At 38.8% G+C, this 24,949-nt stretch overlaps 1 protein-coding gene across 10 annotated transcripts in view; it reads left to right on the top strand.

The window, feature by feature from the left end:
• KLHL32 (kelch like family member 32) overlaps positions 1-24,949 on the top strand; it is a 249,371-nt gene that overhangs the window by 143,965 nt on the left and 80,457 nt on the right. For 6 of the 10 annotated variants that reach the window (XR_005789913.1, XR_005789915.1, XM_040474214.1 and 3 more), the window contains one exon: positions 12,305-12,520. The exons of 1 other annotated variant lie outside the window; for it this stretch is intronic. Coding sequence is in view for 5 of the 9 variants with exons in the window: in XM_040474214.1 (XP_040330148.1) it covers positions 12,305-12,520 (216 nt within the window). In the remaining 4 variants the exon portion in view is untranslated. Of the gene's footprint in view, positions 1-12,304; positions 12,521-24,949 lie in introns of those variants that run through there. 3 more of the 10 variants (XM_040474216.1, XM_040474218.1, XM_040474222.1) reach the window with 2 other exon arrangements.

Consider the following 24,949-nt stretch of genomic DNA (forward strand, 5'->3'; position numbering starts at 1 on the left):
GAGGTAAGGTTCTTTTTTAGCATTCTGGGAAGGAAAACAAAAACAAAAACAAAACACCCGAATGTGAAAGTCCGAAGACCCAGGATTCACGGTAGAAGCTAGGCCTGATGCATCTGGCATCACAAGTGGGCTTTCCACCATATTTGTCAGTTCTATGAAAAAGCTGATGTGTGGTTTACATCAGGAGAAAATGTCTTATGCTCAGATCATTTATTTGAGGGTATCTTTCTTAGTTAATTGTGGGAGATCTGTTTATTTTGCCCAACTGTAAAATAATACCTATAAAAAAACTGTCATTTCCTCTTTCCATTTGAAGTCATGGATGTATTTTTATTTTTTTATTTTTTATTTATTTTTTTTTAATTTTTTTTTTCAACGTTTATTTATTTTTGGGACAGAGAGAGACAGAGCATGAACGGGGGAGGGGCAGAGAGAGAGGGAGACACAGAATCGGAAACAGGCTCCAGGCTCCGAGCCATCAGCCCAGAGCCTGACGCGGGGCTTGAACTTACGGACCGCAAGATCGTGACCTGGCTGAAGTCGGACGTTTAACCGACTGCGCCACCCAGGCGCCCCACATGGATGTATTTTTAAAAAAATGGGCTGCTTTTTAAAATTCATAATCCAACAAATATTTTTCAGTTATAATCTATGATAAAGGCATTATGATTGGCAGTGTATGGGATACAAAATCATAAGATGCAAACCTATTTTTACTGGTTTACTAGAAACAATTTTACTTTTTGGAAGTAAATGCATTTGCATTAATAGCTTTTGGAAGACATATGCATTAATAGCTTAGTGAGAAGTTAGTTGGTGTGTTACAGGAGACTTAAAGTAGAAAGCATTAGGATTCAGTCAGTGACAAGGGTTTCATATTTATTATATCTGACTTGGTACTTGGTCCCTCTAAGCAGCAACACAATGTTTTTATAAAAATCAAACCATACTGGTTTTATATGCAGAATGGGTATATAAAGCTATTTGGGTTAGATTTGAGAGTAGTTTTTTTTTTTTTTAAATTCTTGACTTCCATAATAAGGGTGACTTTTCATTTAGAGGGGTTCTTAAAATATGATGTAATGTCAACATTTTTTAATGGAACTTCAAGTATGCTATTACATGGTGGTCATAGAAACCACTATGTCTCTTGATCATCTTTGTCTGTAGTAAAGTATTGACTGACGTGTAGCAATTTAGGTGACATTTTGAATGAGGGTGTAACAGAAGGGCATCAATAATTGGATATGAAAGATCATAACTGTAGTAGTGAAACACAACATTGTTAAAATAGTCACATCTGTTGAATGTTATTGCCTAGAAAAATCTGGAATCTTATTCAATTTGGTCATTTTAGAGGGAGAAAATTCAGGAAATCAAAATGACATTATTTTTATTTTGATCTTGAGAGAAGTTTATTAGCTTGACTACAAGGTCATAGTTTTCCATACTGATATAGTTTGTTGATGCTTATCTTTATTTCACAAGGCAGTGATGTTCTCAGAACTAGATGAGACAACAAGAGAAATAGATGTTATAAAGGCCATGTTTTGCATGGGTATCGTTAGTATTAAATCAAAGGATCTCCCTCAGATTTGCAAATCTTATCAGTTTAGCAAAGACTCTTAGATTTGGGAAAGAGTATTTATGGGGCAGATGTTAGGGATACTCTACAGTAGATGCAATCACAAGATGACAGCTGTTTTCTGTGTTCTGTATAATTCCTATGCTAGGGCTATGATTAAAATACAGTGCTGGATGGGCAAGAGGTTACTGACAGGTCAGGGGTGGCATGGGTGTGGCTGAAACAAAGATAGACTACATATTATAAATAGGCATTGTTGGTTTGCAGCTTATATCACTGTTGGCACGCATCAGGACACATCCCTTGGCTGTCACATACAGAAGCTAGGCTGTGGGTTACATGCAGGGAACATGCAGACCCCAGCTGTAAGGCTGCATACACATTTTTCTCCCATTCAGGAAACTGTGTTAGACTGCAAGGGAGTTCAGCGATAGGCTTAAATCTGCCCAAAATTCTAAAACAAAGAAAATCTTCTGGGAACTTTGGTCACAAACTATTAGTATTTGCTTAATTGAGATAAGGAGAGACACTTGCTAATACAACAGCCAGTCGCTATGCCACAGATGCGAACCCCACCAGGGAATATCATGGAGGTGGACACCCATCATTCTCTTGCTACCTCCCCTGGCTTGTGAAGAGTAGTGGAAGGGCCACAGGTCTACCCACAGCCCCCAAACTGTCCTGCTTCCTCCCACTCATGTCCTTACCACCTAATAATTTGCCTCACAAATTTAATTACTTTTGAATATAACCCCAAATAAAGAGTATTTGTCTTTTTCATGCTTTCTTTGCCCTACTACCTTCAGTAGTTAATCGGGGGAATCACCATTTGAATGATTTAATTAGGGGAATAGACCACACAGAAAGACTGAATTTGGGGAATATATAAGTTTAAAGATTATTGCACTTGAAACTCTAGTGTTTATTCCACAGCTGTATAGTATTGGGGACACATTTTATGGTTCTTCTTGTTATTTAACTTGTCATCCACACTATAAGAAACAAATAGAAGGGAAGAGAGAAGGCAAATAGCCCTAAACCAAAGGAAAATAAATACTATTTAAAAAGATTCCCCAAAGAACAACAATGTATGCACCATAATTCCGAATAGAAACTAAATTTCAAGTGAGAAGCAGTGTGACAGAAATGAAACCTTTTTAGAAAAATAAAAAAGATTGTCCTTTTGCTCAAGAGAGTTTCTTCTTGCTGAGCTATAATTTCGATTAAAAATCACTGCCTCTACCTGGGTGCTTGGATTTTGAAGTCATAGAATGCAGGAGAATGGTGACAATCTCATAATTAGGACAAAGTATCATTTGAAAAGGTACTTTGATCTGAATAGCCAATTGATAGAGGAAATAGTTCTCTCTTGGACTGAAAAAGAAATTTTGGGTGGATTGCAATTTTTTTTTTCCACAGCAGAGCTGTTATTTTGCACTGGTCCATTAACGCTTTCAAGTCTAGTCATGGTTACCAGTTTGTCCACTTGGAAAACTGAATAGCCGGTGGCTGTGCCTTTGTGTGTATGTGTAGGAAGGACAGAAACAGAAGGGAAGTGAGGGAGGCCAATGAGATATGAAATATGGGATTATTTGAATGATGTTCAGAATTGGATAGATATGTGGGAAAGACATGGCCATGTTCTGTTTCGCTTGGTTTTAGTAAACAGAAAAATCTCATGGACATTCTTTCATTAAACTCATGTATTCAGCATCTGTTCCCTTAGATACCAGGGACACAATGCAATCCTTGGCACCAGGGAGCTTAGACTTCATAGAGGGAGACTGATCTATAATCAAAGGGCACTTAGAGTGACAAGTGCTGTGTTAGAAATCTGCAGAGGGCAAGGTGGAGGCACAAAAGAGGAAGTGATCAATTTGGCCTAAACCAGGGAAGCAGAAAAGATGAGATGGGTTCATTCATTCAACAAGTGTGGCTTGAGCCCCTACTGTGTGCCTAGCACTGTTTTAGGCACCAGGGATAAAACAGTGAATAAAATAGGTGCTTCCTCCCATAGAACATACTTATTGTGGGTTGGGGGCAAACCTAACATAACTAAGTAGGCAAATGAATGCAGAAGTGGTGAGTACCAAAAGCAATCAAGTAGACTAATGTGATAGAGGATAACATGGAGAGGAAGAGGGGTATGCTAATTTAGAAAGGATGGTCAGACAGAACAATGGAAGCATGGTTTTTCATCCATAGGAATTCTGCATATGTTGCTTCCTCTGTTTGGAATATTCTCCCTGCAATCCCATCACCATTCTGTTTTAAAATGCAGGTTTTATTATTCAGGTATGGTGAAGCTGACAGATAAGGACACAACTGCCATTGAAAAGATACTTCATTACAGTTTCCAAGAGGAGGGGGGCCCAGAATAGCCTTCGGACAACAAGGGGAAGCACCTGGGTTGGTTGGGAGATCCAAGGAATGAGGGGAAAGCATAGGCAAGAGGCCTTTATTGTGCGGGAAAGGCAAGACAAAGCAGGGTAAGCAGGATTATGATTGTCTGGTTTGAATAGTTCAAACAAGGCTGTAGGACATATTCTGCGGGAAAGGCAAGACAAAGCAGGGTAAGCAGGATTATGATTGTCTGGTTTGAATAGTTCAAACAAGGCTGTAGGACATATGAGTTGTCTGTAATTGTCCAGTACTCAGCCTTGGGATAATTAGAGTAGAAGAATATTGCCTTCTGGAGTGTAGAAGCCAGATACAAGGTGCACTCTTGAGCGAGTTGTTATCTCTAAAAATTGGCTAGCCCTGGGAGGGGCATTTGACACCCCAAATGCCAGAGCACCAACAATACATAAAATAAGAAAATGTAGTTAATACACATTCCCATACAGTCTTTTGCCAAGTTAATATCTGCTCTTCTTTTAGCTCTGAGCTCCATGTGGCTTCTCATAGAAGCCTTTACTAAATGTCCACTCTAGGCCAAATCACCCATTATGGGCATTTACAGCCCTATGTTCCACCCTTTGTAGCCTTTACCTTAATTATAATTTTCCATTTATTTGTAATATGTTTTGATTAATGGCTTTCTCTTCCAATAGAGTATACTATACACTCTGTTAGGCCTGCAACTTGCCTATTTTTCCTCATCATTATATTGCCAGTGCTCGATGTGGTCCTTGTACGTGATGTGAATGTGTGGCCCATTGAAATGGCTGAAGCCAAGCCAGGGTGGGTGGGATTATTACCCTGTAGGGTAAGGAGGTCATCAGGGTCTCAATCATAGAAGGCTATAAAGTATTACTGAGTTTGGCCTTTTAACCTTAAAGAAATGGGAACCCACTAATGGTTTATCTCTCTCTTTCTGTCTTTAATTGAAGTACAGTTGACACATAATGTTACAAGTTTCAGGTGTACAGTATAGTGATTCAACAAGTCTCTATATATAGTATTCAAGAATACACAATGAGGAAAAGACGGTCTCATCACAGATGTAGCTACCATCTGTCACCTACAACACTGTTAAAATATCATTTACTGTATTTCCTATGCTGTGCCTTTTCCCTGTGACTTACTCATTCCATAACTGGAAGCCTATGTCTCCCACTTCCTTCATGCATTTTGCTCATCCTCTTACCTCCCTTCCCTCTGGCAAGCATCAAATTGTTCTCTGTATTCATGGGTCTGTTTCTACTTTTTGTTTGTTTGTTCATTTGTTTTGGTTTTAGACTCCACATAGAAGTGAAATCATATGGTATTTATCTTTGTCGGACTTATTTCACTTAGTATAATAGCCTCTAGGTCCATCCTAGACACCCGTGTTGTCACAGATGGCAAGATCTATTTTTTTATGGCTGAGTAATATTTCATTGTGTGAGTGCGAGTGAGTGTTTATATACCACATCTTAATCCGTTCATGATTGCTTCCATATCTTGGATATTCTAAATAATGCTGCAATAAACATAGGGATGTGCATATCTTTTCAAATTAGTATTTTCAGGTTTTCGAAGGGGGGGGGAGGGTAAATACATACCCAGTAGTGGAATTGCTGGACCATAGTATTTCTACTTTAAGTTTTTTGAGGAGCGTCCATATTGTTTTCCAGTTTACATTCCCAGTAGCCATGTGTAAGGGTTCCCTTTTCTCCACATCCTGACCAATACTTGTTATTTCTTGTCTTTTTGATACTAGCCATTCTGACTGGTGTGAGGTGATGTCTCATTGTGGTTTTGATTTGCATTTCCCAGATGATTAAGTGATGTTGAGCATCTTTTCATGTGTCTATCGGCCATCTGTATATCTTTTTCGGAAACATGTCTGTTTAGGTCTTCTACCCATTTTTTAATAAGATTATCTGGGGGACTTTTCTGAGGGGGTTTCAGTTGTGTAAGTTCTTTATATATTTTGGATATTAACCCCTTTCACATACATCATTTGCAAGTATTTTTTTCTATTCAGTGGGTTGTCTTTTCATTTTGTTGATGGTTTCCTTCACTGTGTGAAATCTTTTTATTTTCGTGTAGTCCCAGTAGTGTATTTTTGTTTTTGTTTCCTTTGCCTGATAAGACAAATCTAGAAAAATTTTGATGAGGTCAAAGATATTAGTGCATATGTTTTCTTTCAGGAGTTTTATGCTTTCATGTCTCATATTTGGATCTTTAATACATTTTGAGTTTACTTTTGTGTGTGGCGTAAGAAAGTGGTTCAGTTTCATTCTTTTCCGTGTAGCTGTCCAGTTTTCCCAACATTATTTATTGAAGAGACCGTCTTTTCCTCATTGTGTATTCTTGCCTCCTTGGTCATATAAATAAATAAACTCACCATACAAATATTAGTTTATTTTAGGGCTCTCTATTCTGTTCCATTGATCCATGTGTCTGTTTTTGTGCCAGTACCATACTATTTTGATTACTATAGCTTTGCAGTATATCTTGAAATCTGGGATTGTGATAACTCCATCTTTGTTCTTCTTAAGATTGCTTTTGCTCTGTGAAGTCCTTTGTAGTTCCACATAAATTTTAGTATCATTTGTTCTAGTACTATGAAAAGCATAGTTGGTATTGGGTAGGGATTGCATTGAATCTATTAGATTGCTTTAGGTAGTATGGGCATTTTAACAGCATTAATTCTTCCAGTTCGTGAACATGGATATCTTTCCATTTGTTTGTGTTGTCTTCAGTTTCTTTCATCAATGTTTTATAGTTATACAGGTCTCTCACCTCCTTGCTTAAATTTTTCACTAGGTATTTTATTCTCTTTGGTACAATTATAAATGGAATTGTTTTCTTAATTCCTTTCTGCTACTTTGTTGTTAATATATAGAAACATAATTGACTTCTGTATTTTAATTTTGTATCTTGCAACTTTACTTCATGTTACTTGTTACTTCTGATAGTTTTTTTTGGAATCTTTATAGTTTTGTATGTATGCTATCATGCTATCTGAAAATATGTGAAATTTTCAATTCTGTTCTTTACCAATTTGGATGGATTTTATTTCCTTTTCTTTTCTGATTGCAATGGCTAGGAATTCCTGCACTATGTGGAATAAAAGTGGCAAGAGTGTACATTCTAGTCTTGCTCCTGTTCTAAGGGAAACTCTCAATTTTTCACCACTGTGTAGGATGTTAGCTGTGGGTTTGTCATATATGGCCTTTATTATGTTGAGGTATGATCTCTCTAAAACCACTTTGTTGAGTTTTTATCATGAATGAATATTAAACCTTGTCAATGCTTGTTCTTCATTTATTGAGATGATTGTATGATTTTTATTCTTTTTTTTGTTGACATGGTATATTATGTTTATTGATTTGTGAATATTGAACCATCCTTGCATTCCCAGAATACATTGCAGTTGATGGTGGTGAATGATCCTTTTAATGTATTGTTGAGTTCAGTTTACTAATATTTTGTTGAGGATTTTTGCATATATGTTCATTAAGGATGTTGGCCGATAGTTTTCCTTTTTTTGTAGTGCCTTTGTCTAATTTTCATATTAGGACAATGCTGGCCTTGTAGAATATATTTGAAAGCTTTCCTTGCACTTCTATTTTTTGGAATAGTCTGAGGAGAATAGGTATTAACTCTTTTTTAGGGGCACCTGGGTTGCTCGGTCAGTTAAGTGTTTGACTCTTGATTTTGGCTCAGGTTTTTCACAATCTCACAGTTTGTGAATTCAAGCCTCATGTCAGGCTCTACGCTGACAGCATTGAGTCTGCTTGAGATTCTCCCTCCCCCTCTCCCTCTGTCCCTCCCCTACACACACACACACACACACACACACACACGCACTGTCTCCCTCTCTCTCTCTCTCTCTCTCTCTCTCTCTCTCTCTCTCTCAAAATAAGTGAATAAACTTAAAAAAAAAGCTTTTAAATATTTGGTAGAATTCACCTGTGAAGATGTCTGGTCCTGGACTTTGGTTTGTTGTGAGCTTTTTGATTACCAATTCCCTTTCTTTACTGGTAATTTGTATATTCAGAATTTTGGAAGATTATATATATTTCTAGGAATTTATCCATTTCTTTTTCAAATTTGTTGGTATATAATTTTTTATAATAGACTCATAATCCTTAATATTTCTGTGGTGTTGGTTGTTACGGCTCTTGTGTTTCTTATTTTATTCATTTTGTCCTCTCTCTTTTTTTTCTTGGTGAATCTGGGTAAAGGTTTATCAATATTATTTATCTTTTCAAATAAACAGCTGCTGGTTTCATTGATCTTTTCTATTGTTTTTTAATCTCTATTTCATTTAGTTCTGCTCTGATCTTTATTATTTTCTTACTTCCAGTAATCTTGGGCTTCGTTCTTCTTTTGTGTATCCTTTAACTACAAGGTTAGATTGTTTACTTGATATTTTTTTCTTGTTTCTTGAGGCAGGCCTTATTAATTAATTTTAAAAGATGATCAATATGATCAGATTCTTATAAAAAGAGAGGTTGGAGAATTTGATACTGGAGGCAGAAATGTTAATTAAGAACCCTGTTGCAGGAAGTGTGGATAGGAGATGATGAACAGAATAAGAACTGCTAAGGAGGAAGAGCAAACAGGATTTGGTGAATGACTGGTTATAAGGAAGGGATATGGGCCAGCTTTTGAGATCCTGATGTGGATGGTTGAATGTGGTCGTTTAACTCTAAAAGACTTTTTTAAAAAATAAATCTATAAGTATATATACAAAAACATTAATAGTGATTATCTCTGCATGGTGAAACATGAATGATTTTTGTTTTCTTTCCATACTTTGTATTTCCTGAATTTTTTGGAATAAACATTTATTACTTTTTATAACTGGAAACATAATGGCACTATTTTCATAACAGTGATTATTTTTTCCCATGCACAGCATTATAGGTGGGAATTTAATGCAATTTAACCATTTAACTTCCCACCTCCCCACATCACAATCATGAACATCTTTAAAAGCAGCATTATTGGTATTATTTTGCTTACACATTGTCTTAGCCAAAAGGATAAGAGATGATGATTTTGCTTAAAGTTCACAAAGCCCCAACAAGAGGAATGCATGTTGTGGCATCATGACCTCACTGAAGGTGGCTTTTCTTTTATCCCTGAACTCCTCATTTTATACAGTTTAACTGTTGAATGTGTTAAGTATGCATGGCCAAGGGAGTGGAAACTTTGGACATGTCTAGAAAGCACTGGGGATTTGGGGAAATTATGTTTTTAAATAGAAGAGAAAAGAAATGAAAAGGTAAAGATAGGGAGCAGACTTTTAACTGATATTTCTCTTGTACACAAATATGTGTCTGTTCAGCTCCCTTTTGCTGTTCAGACAGCCATTGACACTTGTCCTTTTAGCTTCTTAGTTTTCTATTAATATGAAATACTTCGTTAGTTTGGATTTGGGGGTTATGTAAAATTATGCCCTTAGGAAATGAAAACATTTCACGACTGGGGAAGCAGGCGTTCAATGATTACCTTCAAAAGAAACACAGCAGAAAAGAAGCACAATTAGGTTAAATTAATTCTCCAGTTCTTTGTGGTTTTGAATTGGTCTGCTTTTAAGCTGCAGGCATCTAATCAGAAGAAACCCAGTATCTCTTCACAAAGATACAAAGATGCTTAATAAAGAATATTTCATTGCTGCTGCATAATCCACTCCCAAACTTGTAGTTGTATAAACCGTTTGGGCAGGAGAACAAGTGGGAGAATACATTTTTTGCTGGGCTCTGCCTGTCCACCTGTAACTTTGCTGAGTTTAGCTGTGTCTGCTCCTATGCATGCTAATCTGTCTGTGCGGTGCTGCTGGGTGCTGCCTCAGGACCTTGAGCCATGCCTTGGGCATGTGCTTGGGGTACTTGAAAAGCACTGACATCACCCGGACTTTGTCATGCCTTTGGGGGACTGCAGAGTGGTTTACTAGGACACTGAAGTCGTATTTAGGACACTGAGCGGTTAAACTTGCTTCATAGATGTAGCGACCAGAAACAACATTGATCCCTAAGGAGTTGGTACTAAAGTCCTTTATGGAAGCAAGGGTTACACATTCTTTCCTTCCAGAGTAAAATTTACCAATCCTAAGAAGTAAGATTTGGAGAACAAGTTTAAACATTATTTGAAATGATTGGTGTGAGAGTCAAAATCTTCAATATCACTTTGATAAAACCTTCTGAATGGGAAGCCAGGGTATTTTGACTGAATGGCTGTGAGTGGACTCAGATATTTGAGTTGCTGTGGATTTTAGTGATCATCTATAGTAAACTTTATTTTAAAGAGAAGCATTTATTCCTTTTCAATTGTTTTGGCAAATAGAGTTATTAAGAGCCAGAATCTTATGCTGATTCCTGAAGTTAGCTAGCTTGACTCCCTGTTAGGATATAATTAAAGTGTCATCTCCCACCCAAAGAAATAGAATCTAAAGTGGGGGGAAAAAAAGTCAAGTAGCTGTGGTGATGATGCAGCTGTTACTGAAAGAGCTGTTTCATAATTTCTTTATTAACATTTTATTATGTAGAACAGCACTGTGCTATAGAAATATAATGGGAACCACATCTGTCATTGTAAATAGTCTAGTAGCTGCATTTAAAGGAGGCTAAAAGAAACAGATGAAATTAATTAATTAATTACTAACAGATGAAATAATTAAATAATAAAAAGAAACCTATGAGGGGCGCCTGGGTGGCGCAGTCGGTTAAGCGTCCGACTTCAGCCAGGTCACGATCTTGTGGTCCGTGAGTTCGAGCCCCGCGTCAGGCTCTGGGCTGATGGCTCAGAGCCTGGAGCCTGTTTCCGATTCTGTGTCTCCCTCTCTCTCTGCCCCTTCCCCGTTCATGCTCTGTCTCTCTCTGTCCCAAAAATAAATAAATGTTGAAAAAAAAATTAAAAAAAAAAAAAAGAAACCTATGAAATTAATGAAATTGACATTTAACCTACTTTATCTAAAACAGTATCATTTTAACATATAATCAATATAAAATTAATGAGATATTTTACATTCTGTTTTTCTTATTCCTGGCATTTGGTATATCTTTAACACTTGTTGCACCTTCAAATCAGACTAGCCATGTTTTAAGTGCTCAGTAGCCACTTGGGGCTAGTGGCTACCATGTTGGGCAGCACAGATTTAGAACATATTCCTTTCAGCTTTCAGATATGATAGAAATAGAATATAAATATTTTAGAGTTCTTAATATTCTTAGATAACTAGAAAAGGGGAAAATATGTTGAAAGTTACTTAAATAGATCAGTGGAGTGAAATAGCTATCTGATGGTATTTTGCATTCCTTAAGCTATTGGAAAATATTGCTCCCATATTAAAAATTTAAAGTTAATAATGGGGGGGAGGGAAACAATGTTCATTCTACTTGAAATAGGTAAGTTTTCTATCGACAAGCCTGTGTACCCACTGTGATTCTTGCAGAGTTAAAGAAAGTTTGCACAGGAGTCCTGTCTCTCTGGGGGCACTATTTTAGGGCCCTGGATACAAGCTTGAGAACCGGTAGAGACAGGGAAAATCCTTCCAGAATGAGCATGGCTACAGAAGCTCTTTGAAAAAGAAGGAAAGATTGCCACTGGCTGTCTGAATTTTTGAAGCTAACAAAAAATGAAGAACACTTATAAGTTGTTCATCTTCGGTAGGTTTAATAGAATTATTCAGGACAAGAATATTTTCTGTGAGATTCCTTCATTTCCTGAGACCTTACATGTAAAAATATGTGTTTTAATTTCATTAAGTGAAGATGGGTTGTTTTATTTTATTTTTTTTAAGATGGGTAGTTTTAAGGATGTACTGAATTTGAGGTTTGGGGAAGAGTAGAGTCAAGTCTGTCTTAATATAGTTTGTGTCATCTAATCACGACTACCACTTTATCTGCACTCACAGTTTTTTTAGTAGAACAAACTTATTGCCTAAGAGCTATAAACTATGGTAAGGGTAGAAAAATCACTGTTCTTCACTGGTAAAATGGTTTTAAAAAGTTGCAAAGTTAACATTTCAATCAGTGAAACCAGAAACTCCTTTCAACCCCTTTATTAAGGTATCTTTAAGTATATGGGTTTTAAAAGAGGGACAAAGTCAGGAGAAAGGGTGAATTCTAGAACAGCAGTTCTCTGCCAGAGTCTTATAATTAAGGGATTTTTTTTTGTTTTTTACATTATCAGTGGAGTCCCATTTCCCCCACGCCTGTCATGCAAACCTTAGTGAGTCAGTCTGAATTTCTTGCCTGCTCTTTCTTGGATTAATTTCTAAGAGCTCTTTTTTTCCCCCCATTTTTATTTTATTTTATTTTATTTTTTGGCACCCAGGAATTAAATAGCTTTAATTACTTGGATCTGTACAGACTTGCTGACCTCTTTAACCTCACTTTGCTGGAGAAGGCAGTGATCGATTTCTTAGTGAAACATCTCTCTGAGCTCCTGAAGAGTCGCCCAGAAGACGTTCTAACGCTTCCCTATTGTCTGCTCCAGGAGGTTCTGAAGAGTGACCGCCTGACCTCCCTGAGTGAAGAGCAGATCTGGAAGGTAAGGGCGCTCTGCATGGGCCTTCTTTTGGCAGGGAGAAGGCATGGGGTGGCTCAAAGTTGAGCAGTTGAGGAACAATGATAACTGTTTTGTCTGGTTTGGTTCTCCTCAGAGCCAAAGTCTTAGCAGTCATGGTAGGCAAATGATTGGAGAACACCAACCCTTGAGGCTACAAGGCCTCAGCCTCTGCTCATCTTAACTCAGGAAATCATACGTATGGTTCCTCAGACCCTTGCTGGGGGTTCCCAAAACCCTAAGGGGGAGTCACATCAGAAAGAGTCAAGAATTTTTTTCTCTTGATAAAAATAGTTTCTCAAACTGAGTGTGAGAAAATGGATTGTCAAGTGCTATTTATACGCATTTAAGACCAATGAAATTGGAATAGATGCTGGGCTTTCCTGTAAACAATTCAGAAGCATTTCTCTGTTGCAGCAGAGAGCAGCTGGGACCTTAAATGAAATGAAGCTCTTGCATGCAGTGGAAAAATCTCCCTCCTTAGTTCATTCTGCATTCATTGCTATTTTCCTAAGCCCTGCCTTTCCACCTGACGTAGCATTCTTTTCGAATATCCTATGTCTAGAGGATGGGAGGAGGTTTTGTATTTTCAAACGGATTATTCAATTTAAATCCTTTTCTACTCATCCCCACTGACTTTACTTGAGAATTCACATGGTGTCTTTGGGAAACAGAGCCCATCTTATCCCCTTTGTTTAACATTGTCTACCTCACTCTCTGAACACTGGCTAGCTATGTAGCTACTTATGGGGCAGCATACCTTCAAGATTTCATGATGACTTGAAAGCAATTTACATACAGAATACGAGGGAAAATATGAAGTCTTCTGGTAGCTGACAGCATAGTAAATTCCTGGTATCTTAGCAAATGACATTCAGGGAGAACTCTAACTCTCGCCAAAACAGAGTCAGAGGTATCTGTTAATTATCCAGCATCTGACTCAACTGACTAATAATTTTGCTGATGTATTTCTCCCTTATTTCTTTCTTTGTATTACATTAATCAGCAACTTCCTTTCTACTCTTGCCCCACCAGTGAGGATAATAAGAGCTGTGGTGTACTGAGGGCCTCCCAGGACCCGGACTCTTTATAAACTCAATGACTTATCATCACAACAGGCTTGAAGGACAGTTGTTATCACCCCATCTTCCAGATGAGCAAAATAGGGATTCAGTGCCTTGCTCAGGGTTGCAGAAAGGAGCCAGCCTACAAACCCAAGTCTGCAGACACCTGCCTTCATCCCTCCAGTATTCTATGCTGTCTTGACAAAGAAAATATGAGGGAAACACATAAGCCATATTTTTTTCTCCTTCTTAGGTATTTCTGTTAATGCTTGTTCAGGTAGAGGTCAAAAGTTGGTGAGGATGAGTTTTTGGTATGAATTTTAATACCTGTGGTTCTCCGCCCACAAACACAAATCATCAAAATTTTCTGGTCAATTCAAAGTGGGGGGAAAAAGAAAGACTTGGAATGAATTCTGCATTTAATTATTTCTAACTGAATTGAGATCTGAGCCAATCATCCTTGTGGCTTCTTTCTCTTTCTGTGGCATGGTCAAAGGGAATGCCAGAGTGGTAATGTGCAGATGTCTGAGTATCCGAAAAAATTCCATACTGTCCACTTAAGAGTTATCATAATTGCCTCTCTAAAGTTTACTAATATTATCACATAGAATTTTAAAAACTGCTTTGTGCTGCAGGCAGTATCTTTTCTACCTGGTCCTCAAGAAAGAATTAAAAGTCTCACATAAATATGATCAGTTTAGGTGTTCGGCAGGCAATAAGAAACTGTTTTTGCTTTATCTTAGTAAATAAGTAATTCCCTCATACTCAACTCAATAGAGAAAAATTAAATCAGACTAGCTATATTGCCTCAAGTATAGTTAAGTTCATCATTTTTGCTGAGGTTATACTAGTAATGCAATATACCATGGAAGAATCTAATATTCAGCCCAGGGTGAAGATTGGGTATGCCAGAGGATTAGTGTCAGGGTGCTTTATAGAAGTGAATCTTGATGGACAGGCTGGAGACAGATCTACAGAATCTCATTAAATTGCTGAATTGTTCATTACGGAACGTTCTCACTGTAATAAAGTGCTCATTGACTTTGACAAATCCCCATCCCATGTCTTAAAGAAGAACAGTGAAGCAACGGGTGTGGGGGAGGAGGAAGGAAATTGACACAAAGTAGGACAGGTAATAGAAAAGGGGATGGAGGGGTAGTGCTCTTTGATTAATATGTGCAACTAGTAACTTCTGTGAGAGCCCAGTAAACACACACACACACACACACGCACACACACACACACACACACACACACACACACACGTTTATACATGTGGTTCTTCCACTATCAACCAATAATGTAATCTGGGACATTCCCCTTTTTGGTGAAAGGTCTGATTTTCATTATTCACCAGACTTCACACCGTCTGTCTCTGAAGACGTCATAAGAACCTTCAAATTATCCTCACTGAACAAACTCTTTTTTACTTTCTCCTGGTGTCCTTATCTACTTCCTTTCCTGATAAAATGTGCTGCAGGCTGTAATAACCATTCTGTGGATCAAGAAACCCATAAAATTATGCCTTCTATCTGCCCTTTTTTTTTTCAATCTGACCTTTTTAAACTTTAAGTCTCTTTTCTCACAGAGGGCTTCTTCATCCCCCATAGACATTTTTTTCCTCCCTTCCATGGCTGAAAACTACTTGCCCTGTTACACAACTTCTTTTTATATTCATAGGTTAACATAGAGACTTGAACCATATGCACATGCATAGAAGTCCCCTCAGAAAAATGCTTTAAAAAAATTTTCAGTTCAATTCAGCTTAACAATTTGGTCTGATGTTTCAAGGCCAGTGATTTGTAGGTTCCAGATGAAAGACACCAAGTTGGTTATGGGGCTCAAAGAAACAGGAGACTAAAAATGAGCAAATCAGCTGAGAGGAAGCGTGGGGCGTGAGGTCATACGCGTTTGTGACCTGGCAAATCTCCACCAATTTTGTTTGGCTTTTGGGTTTTAGCTCTAACACAGGACTTTGTTTCAGTAGGGTCTTGTTAAATTTTTCCTGTTATATTCAACATTCAGTTTCAGACTGCTGAGCCCGGGGTCCTGCTATAAAACTCTAGTGAAATAATGAAAAAATTCCATACCACTCCCATGTATTGGGTCTGTTTTCATTTTCCTAGGAAGTGCTGGCTAATCCATTTTCTTCTGAGGAAAATGCCTTCTCTGCCTTTTCTACCCCAGGTTATCTTTTACCAGAATGAGGGCTTAGAGATTACTTTCCATGGGAGTACAGTTTACAGAAAAAAGCCTGAATATGCTGTAAATTCTTACATTTGCTAGCACATGGAAAAGCTATGGTCCTCCGTCTATCAGTATTTATTGAGCACCTATGAAGTGCCTAAAAGCATGGAGTGTTAGGCAGAGCACAGGTTTGCTAACTCGGTTTTCCTCCCCCACGCCTCACCCTAAACGGAAGGGATCTGTATGATTTTAAACCATTATTTCAGCCCTCTGGATTATTATTTCGTCTCTGAAGTAGCATAAACAGGAAGTATATTTTAAAATGATAAAGATAGTTTGTGAAAATAAAAATGAATATTTCTTGAGCACCTGTTACATACTAGGTGCAGTGTTAGAAGTAGGTCCTGAGGGGCGCCTGGGTGGTGCAGTCGGTTAAGCGTCCGACTTCAGCCAGGTCTCGATCTCGCGGTCTGGGAGTTCCAGCCCCGTGTCAGGCTCTGGGCTGATGGCTCAGAGCCTGGAACTTGTTTCCGATTCTGTGTCTCCCTCTCTCTCTGCCCCTCCCCCGTTCATGCTCTGTCTCTCTCTGTCCCAAAAATAAATAAACGTTGAAAAAAAAATTTAATAAAAAAAAAACCAAAAAACGAAGAAGTAGGTCCTGGCATGGGGTGTCTGGGTAGCTCAGTCGGTTAAGCATCTGACTCTTGATTTTGGCTCAGGTCATGATCCCACGGTTCGGTTCGTGAGATCAAGCCTAAAATCAGGCTTTGCATTGACAGCATGGAGCCTGCTTGGGATTTTCTCTCTTCCATTCTCTCTGCTCCTCCCCTGCTCGTTCTCTCTCCCTCTCTCTCTCTTTCTCAATATATATATATACATATATATATATATATACACACACATACATATACATACATATATGTATGTATATATAAATATAAATATATGTATATATAAATGTAAATATAAATATATACATACATATATGTGTGTGTGTGTGTGTGTACACACACACACACACACACACACACACACACACACACACACACATATATATAGAAGTAGACCCTGGGGTAAAAAGCTTTCTAGAAATATTCAATTATTGGGTTAGAGAGATTTAGTTTAGTTTCATCTCTAAATGTGGAGAACTTTGATTTTCCTTCAGTTATTACTTTATTAACTGATTCCTACTTTTATGAAGAAGACTCACTATTTTATAAGGACAGGACATATATAAATGCTCTGTTTCTTTATTAACCTTGGGTAGCGGGCACCTCCTTTTTGTATTTTGATGAAACAACTCAGTGGTTACATTACTGACATCAAACAGGATTAGAACTTACAAGGACAGTCTCCTTTATCCTGGTCACTTTCCACTTTAGTATGGCAAGAGGGACCGAGTCACCTGGTTTGGGGTTAGGGGTAATCATGTTTACATTTGTTTTTGTGTGTCCCCAGAGGCTGAGGCTATGCCTGTTGTGTTTGCCTTAAACACTGGTCTTTTGCTCTCTATAAATAATAAATAAAAACAATAGTGTACAGTTTTCATGTTAAAATGTATTGAATGGATAAGAACACATCCTACTACTATTCCTACATGAGGCTGGATTTATTCTAGGAAAATTGGTATACAAAATGAGCTTGGCCTTTTAAAACTGCATTTTTTGTTGTACTTTTGTTGGAAATTTGCTTCCATAAGTCATACTGTTAATAACACATTTACTTTATGTCTCTAGGGACATGAGTCACGTAGTGTTTAGACTAGTCAACAACCTCAGATGCAGTGTTTTGTGGTGGTTTTTTTTTTTGGCAAGCCCCTCCCGGGCTTTTCTCTACACCACAAAACCAGCCACTTACAGTTTGATTTAAAAGGAGTCCCAGAAGGTGAGCCCAAACAAAAAGCAACTGTCCCTTTATGATTAGAAAATAGAAGACACTAGTGATGCACACAGCTTTCATCTTTGACCTCTTATAAAATAAATTGACCCAAATGCAATTCTGGCCAGGGAGAAGCAAGGACTTCAAACATTACTATATGTTAAACAATACTATCATAATGCTTCATATTTGAATGTCATATCACAGCTCAAGAATGCTTCTGCACGTATCAATGCTTTGCTGTCCTGGGGTACAAATGGAAAAACCTGAGGTAACAAGGCTAGATTTCTAGATTTCTAGAATCAAATTCATGTCTTCTAATTCTTGGACTCTTCCTGCCTTGGTCCACAGCTTCTAAATTCATAGTAGGGGTGTCTGACATGAAAAGATGCTCAACATCGCTCCTCATCAGGGAAATACAAATCAAAACCACACTCAGATATCACCTCACGCCAGTCAGAGTGGCTAAAATGAACGAATCAGGACACTATAAATGCTGGCGAGGATGTGGAGAAATGGGAACCCTCTTGCACTGTTGGTGGGAATGCAAACTGGTGCAGCCGCTCTGGAAAACAGTGTGGAGGTTCCTCAAAAAATTAAAAATAGATCTACCCTATGACCCGGCAATAGCACTGCTAGGAATTTACCCAAGGGATACAGGAGTGCTGATGCATGGGCACTTGTACCCCAATGTTTATAGCAGCACTTTCAACAATAGCCAAATTATGGAAAGAGCCTAAATGTCCATCAACTGATGAATGGATAAAGAAATTGTGGTTTATATACACAATGGAATACTATGTGGCAATGAGAAAGAATGAAATATGGCCTTTTGTAGCAATGTGGATGGAACTGGAGAGTGTGATGCTAAGTGAAATAAGCCATACAGAGAAAGACAGATACCATACGTTTTCACTCTTATGTGGATCCTGAGAAACTTAACAGAAACCCATGGGGGAGGGGAAGGAAAAAAAAAAAAAAAGAGAGGTTAGAGCGGGAGGGAGCCAAAACATAAGAGACTCTTAAAAACTGAGAACAAACAGGGTTGATCGGGGGTGGGAGGGAGGGGAGGTGGGTGGTGGGCATTGAGGAGGGCACCTTTTGGGATGAGCACTGGGTGTTCTATGGAAACCAATTTGATGATAGATTTCATATTTAAAAAAAAATTTTTTTAATAAAATAATAAGTAGGGGCGCCTGGGTAGCTCAGTCAATTAAACGTCCAACTTCAGCTCAGGTCATGATCTCACGGTTTGTGAGTTTGAGCCCCACATCGGGCTCTGTGCTGACGGCTCAGAGCCTGGAGCCTGCTTCAGATTCTGTGCCTCCCTCTCTCTCTGCCCCTCCTCTGCTCACACTCTGTCTCTGTCTCAAAAATAAATAAACACTAAAAGAAATTAAAAAAAATAAATTCATAAATAGAAACTCAAATATATTTGGGAGTGAATGACACAGAGGTGCACCAAATTCATCCTGTGATTTTAAAGAAATTTGGAAGGGCTTGAGGATTCCTGTTTTTTGTTGTGCTGCCCACAGACTGCAAGGATAATGGCCAAGCCTACCTACCTCCATGTCTGTGTCATGTTGTCAATTCTGACTCCGTGCTCCGTGGCATGCACTTCATTCTTTCCTTCATTTATTTCAAATAGTTATTGAGTGCTTACCCTGCCCGACCATGCGCTACTGAGTACTACTTTTGCCTGCTACATAGTGGGTTCTGGGCAGTGGTGGTGGAAGAGACCAACGTGGCCCTGCTTTCATGGACCTTAGAGTCTGATGGGGCGCTTTCCACCTGCTACTCTTTGCCTGCTTCCATGCCTGATTCCCTTCCAGTGGGGAATGACCTGTGCCCACTAGTTTGATGATTTCTTTGCTAATTTGGGGCATGTTGACATGTTCTGGGTACACTGAAAAATGAAATGCTTTTGTTTGGACATTTCAACACAACGTAGTGTCCCTTTGCCTTTTCTTCAGTGCTTTATTCATTGTTAACTAGTATTCATTGTACATACCTGCTAAACCGCTTTGCAAACCTTTGTCAGTCCATGTGGTATAGTCCAAGCCTCAAAGAAATCAGACTGTGGGTGGTAATTTAATCAGAAAATTCTGTGAATAAGATTATCATTTTTAATGCTTGGACCTTGGCTACTAGAAATGGAATAAGATGCTGTGGCCTGGAAACTTTTATCCCCAAACAAAACTGCAGTATTTCATTATATTTACACCCTTCCTCAATTCAGTTTCTTACATGCATGTCATTACTATTTTTTTTTTTTCAGATAGGTACTTTCTGGGCATTTTCATGGTATCTCGTTTTATTTTTTCACTTCCCATTCCTTAACCTCACTAAATGTGTACTGTTTCTCGATTTGCTTCCCGAAACATCTGGCATTCCTTCCCAGCCACATATAGTGTTTTCCACAAATATAATGAGGATGTCTCCACTTCCCTCTCATAGGTGTTAGTGAGGAGAATAAACTGTGGCTCCTTCGCATCCCAAATAGTGCTGTGCCTGGTGGACGTTTTATCCTCTGAGGGCCCCCAGCTGAACACTGAGCAACGCTATTTCAGGGCTTGGTGCTCGAAGCTGCCAGAGTGTGTATTTAGTCATTCATCCTGATGTATGTGCAGTTAATTCCTCTGTGAGGATGCATCCCAGAGGAGCTTGACTGGTGGCCTTGCTCTTGTTTGTCTGGGCCGTGTGCCTTTGCAAGATGCACGACACATTCATTTCAGAGGGACTTTGCTTCAGCTAATCCTCGGCACTAGAGCTGTGCGTTGTCGAGTAGCTGTGAGGGGCAGTGATTATCAGAAATTACAGGAGACCTAACTTGTATTCATGTGTCGCTGTTCCCATGAGTTAATCGTTTTTTTCCTCTTTTTTTTTTTTTAAATGAGCACAACAGAACAACAAGGTGATTTATGAGATATGACATATTTATGTTCCCTGCGTCTAATTTTCACTGTGATTCATGTTGTTTCCAGACGGATACTTTGTTGTTGCTGCTGTGAGAAGGAAAAAGATGGCTGGAGAATATTACTTATGCATTGGTGGCCTGCAGTAATGTTGCTGCTACCTGGGTTATCAGGGATTTAAAAATAAAACCCAACTATAAACTATATATGAGGTAGAAACCCTGAGGCTAGGCCCAGAAGTTCATCAACAATAATAGCAACAATAATAACTCTTTACAATCCTGGAGAGCTTTACATTTTAAAATGGCTTTTATGTACATAATCTCATTTGAGTCTCTCATCAGCCTGTTAAGGTTGGCAAGGCAAATATGACCCAAATTTTAACAAGGGAGGAAACAGAAGCTCACAGAGGGTAAGTGATTGACTCGCTTCACGGTATAGGTTCAACATAGGTTCGACTCATTGCATTCTCTCAAAATATACCAAATCTGTAACAAAACAGAAACTCAAAGTACATGATATGTCTTCTCCTAAGCCAAAGAGATTATATTAGTCTATAATGATCAATCCAGCAGTATACATTTCCTAAGAAATTACCAATTTTCATTTTCACCTGTTGTATGGCTTTGTGGGAAGTTGCAAAAATGACTCCCATAAAAGCAGGGCAGGAAAGTGTTGCTGAGGGTCTTTCTTTATCAGAGCCTGGAAAACTGGGGCTCTAGATGGTTTGTTTGATGAAAAGTGAATAGAGCATTCTGACAGAGGTAGGGAACCACCTTGCAGGCCTTCATTCCTTCAAGCACAGGTGATGACATTTAAAGCATAAAGAGAAGGCCCATAAGGGAGGATCAGTTTGAAACCCAGTCAAGGAAGGCACCTGGGTGGCTCAGTCAGTTGAAACTCTGACTCTTGATTTGGGCTCAGGTCATGATCTCAGAGTTGTGAGATTGAGCCCTGCATCAGGCTCTGTACTGAGCGTGGAGCCTGCTTGGGATTCTCTCTCTCCATCTCTCTCTGCCCCTCCCCCGGTCATGCTCTCTCTGTCTCTCTCAAAATGAATAAATAAGCTTAAAATAAACTCCATTCCAGGGAATTAAATCACTTTGAAAGAGAACCTGGAGCACCACTGTATTTGCTGCAGCTACATAGACTGTGTGGTGGGAAATCTGCAGGCTGTTAGAGATTGGATAGAATGAACGAAGTGATGAATCATTATATCTTTATACACAACATGTTGAAGATTTAGAAATTTATGTAGCAGAAATTGACAGTGATGGTCTAAATATGGGGTTTGAGAGAAAAGAAGAAAAAAATAATTTATTGGAATTGATAAATGCTACTCTCTTTCCAGAAGACATGAGTCTGTGGCTCATATCCTGCATCCCAGACTATTTCTATGGGAATCCTTATTGGGCCAGTTGAGTGTCCAATGGAGTGGCCGTGGAGGCCATAGAGATTTCCTGTTCTGGGCATTCTAGGGGACAGGATCTAAAGTTAGCCATGGAGTGGCTCAGAGGATCAGAATTATTTACATTCAAAAGAGATACAGAAGCTTTGACGTTCATTGTTAAATACTGACATCATTACCCACTGCTTCTCCTGCTCCTGCCTCCAGAACTTTTGCTTCAAGTAAAAATAAAGAACACCTCAACATGTCACATCTGGAGGAGAACGGTGGCCATTCTAGAATATCATAATCGTCGGCAGCATTCACAGATAAAGTTAGTTCTTAGACTTCTTTTGTGCCCACAATAATAGACTAATGCATTCTCTGGATTGAGGTTCTAATCCTTTGACCACTTCTTCATTACCTGGGGTGGCAAGCCCCAAGTTATTGGGGGAATGCAGGCCGGCTTCGATGTCCTGGTAGATAAAACATAACCAGAAGAAAAATCCTCTTAGGAAAAAAGAAATCCTTGATAAATTCTAGAGATAGATATAAAAAAAAATTCTTGACATTGCTTCCCTCTGTCTATAGGGAGTATTACAAGTCAGTGTAGATAAGTGACACAGATATTACTGGTGCTTCAAGAACAGAAGCCAAAAAGAGTCCTGTAAGGGCTGGAGGTTGAGTGAATGTATCTTCTTTGTGTGTGTTCTTGTTGATGAGAAATGCCCACATGCCTCCTCTGACCACACAAGGAAATCAGGTAATTGAAGGAGTGATGGATGATGCTCTGAAGTTTAAACGTTTTAGAAGGACCTATCTTATTAACACTTTAAAACAAGTGAGCATAATATCATTAATTTTGATTAATTCATTTGCTCTTAATATAGCTTTTAATTTGTAATTCTATGTGAATTACAATGTAATTTGGCATTAATTATACTAAATTGACTATAAGTCAGCCAATCACAATGGGAAATTACTCACAGCTGAAAGTAAAACTAAAACTCTCCATCCAGAAAGGATGGCACCTCGTTAAGAGGCAAATACACTGTAGGTATCCCTCTCTGGCTGTGAGAATGACATGGGACCTACCGAGGACTGTGAGCGATTTCTTAAGTCTGCCTACTTCTGGGAGTATATACTCTTTTGAGTGAAGCCCAATATAAAGGGTAAATAATACACAAAGGAGTTGATTTATCAGGTTTGCCACGTCCCCTAAAGAATCTTTCTGCCTTTCTCATTTCATGCAAGATTTAGGCCCTGGAGAGGGACTGTGTGGGTGCATTAGAATGATCAATTCCACACTTCTTGGGTTGTGGGGGTTAGAACAGGCACTCACCCAGGTCGGCTTGCTTTTAGTTTCCATGTTTTGTGAACAAGCTAGGAAATCCTGTTTCAAATCCACGCGAGTTCAGTGTCCCGAAGTCACTCTTCTTTGGCCAGTACAAGACTGCCTTCTAAGCAGAGGAAGTCATGCCTTAAAAAGCCAGTACCACTCTGGGAGAAGAACTAATCCCTCAGGAGATGATGGAGTGTTTGTCCTTGGTAAAGCTTGCTGCAGGTGCCTGTGCACAGGAAGTAAAGTGACCGCTGCAGAGTATGAGCACTTAAGAAAGTGGTTGGAGAGCAAGGATGGATTTGGAAAATACTTGTGATTCAACCCTTTGCCAGATATCTTACTTTGAGAATTGTCTCCTAAATAACAACAAAACAAACTCTAAGGGGCATCTGGGTGGCTCAGTTAGTTAAATATCCCAACTCTTGATCTTAGCTCAGGTCTTGATCTCAGGGTTGAGCTCAAGCTCCATGTTGGGCTCCATTCTGGGCTCCATGCTAGGTGTGGCGCTCATTTAAAAAAAAAAAAAAAAGAAACAGAAACAAACTTTGAAGTGCTGCAGAAAGTCATATGGCAGCAATATCCTGCTTGGAGTGTATTTCATATAAGTAGGACCATGGGAATTTTGTACATTATGGGTACATTTGTGGTGACCCATAAAAGATGCCTAGATATGAGCAAACACATTTTGCTAAATATTGTGTAGAAAATTTCAGGCTATGTTTAATAACTCTTCTTTTTACTTTGTTAAATAACTATGTCATCATTCCAACTCACAGTCTAACAAATGAAGTGGCCTAAGTTTTATGTAAAGATTTTGAGTTGAGGGGCACCTGGATGGCTCAGCTGATTAAATGTCTGACTTCAGCTCAGGTCATGATCTTGCAGTTTGGTTCGTGAGTTCGAACCCCATGTCGGGCTCTGTGCTGACAGCTCAGAGCCTGCTTCAGATTCTGTGTCTCCCTCTGTACCTGCCCCTCCCCAACTCACGCTCTGTCTCTGAAATATGAATAAATCTAAAAAAAAGTTTTTTAAACATTTGAGTTGAAAGGTTAAAAACTACCCTGAATCTTGATCCAGAAGCCACCCTGTCCCCTGTCTCTTATACACATGAAGGTGGGGTTCATGCCATGCACACACTTGCAGGCAGACACACACTTGGAAATTAGATGCATGTTAGTCTTTGTAGCTGGAAGACCTTCCTTTGTGTTGCAGTACTACTATCTTGAATCATAATCCTCTCATAATTGGCTGGTTGGTCTCAAGATTCAAGAAGGAAATAGAAGTTAGATGCTTACTTTTGCCATTCCAAGTGTGCATTCCATTCATCACTAAATTTTTCAAGGATGTTAATGTCTGTAGTTTGTTAACAAAAACTGCTATATAAATGCAGTTTTATATTGTTTCAGTTTTCCCCAAATCCCTGTTGTGCCAGGTTTTAGCCTAGCCTGTCACAGAATTTCTTACTCCTTTTTTCCCCCAAATAGTTTTTTTGATATCAGCATGGGGTTGGTGTGTTCCAGTCCCTTACCTACTCTTGTGGTCCCCAGTGTATCTTCATGTTCTTGACCCAAAACAACCCCTCCTTGATCCATATCCTCTGATGGATTAGTTCTTTTGAGCCCTTAATATGGTGTTCTTCAA

The sequence above is a fragment of the Herpailurus yagouaroundi genome, unplaced genomic scaffold (genome assembly GCF_014898765.1).
Source record: "Herpailurus yagouaroundi ecotype Mexico unplaced genomic scaffold, PumYag 139, whole genome shotgun sequence".
Classification (NCBI taxonomy): domain Eukaryota; kingdom Metazoa; phylum Chordata; class Mammalia; order Carnivora; family Felidae; genus Herpailurus; species Herpailurus yagouaroundi.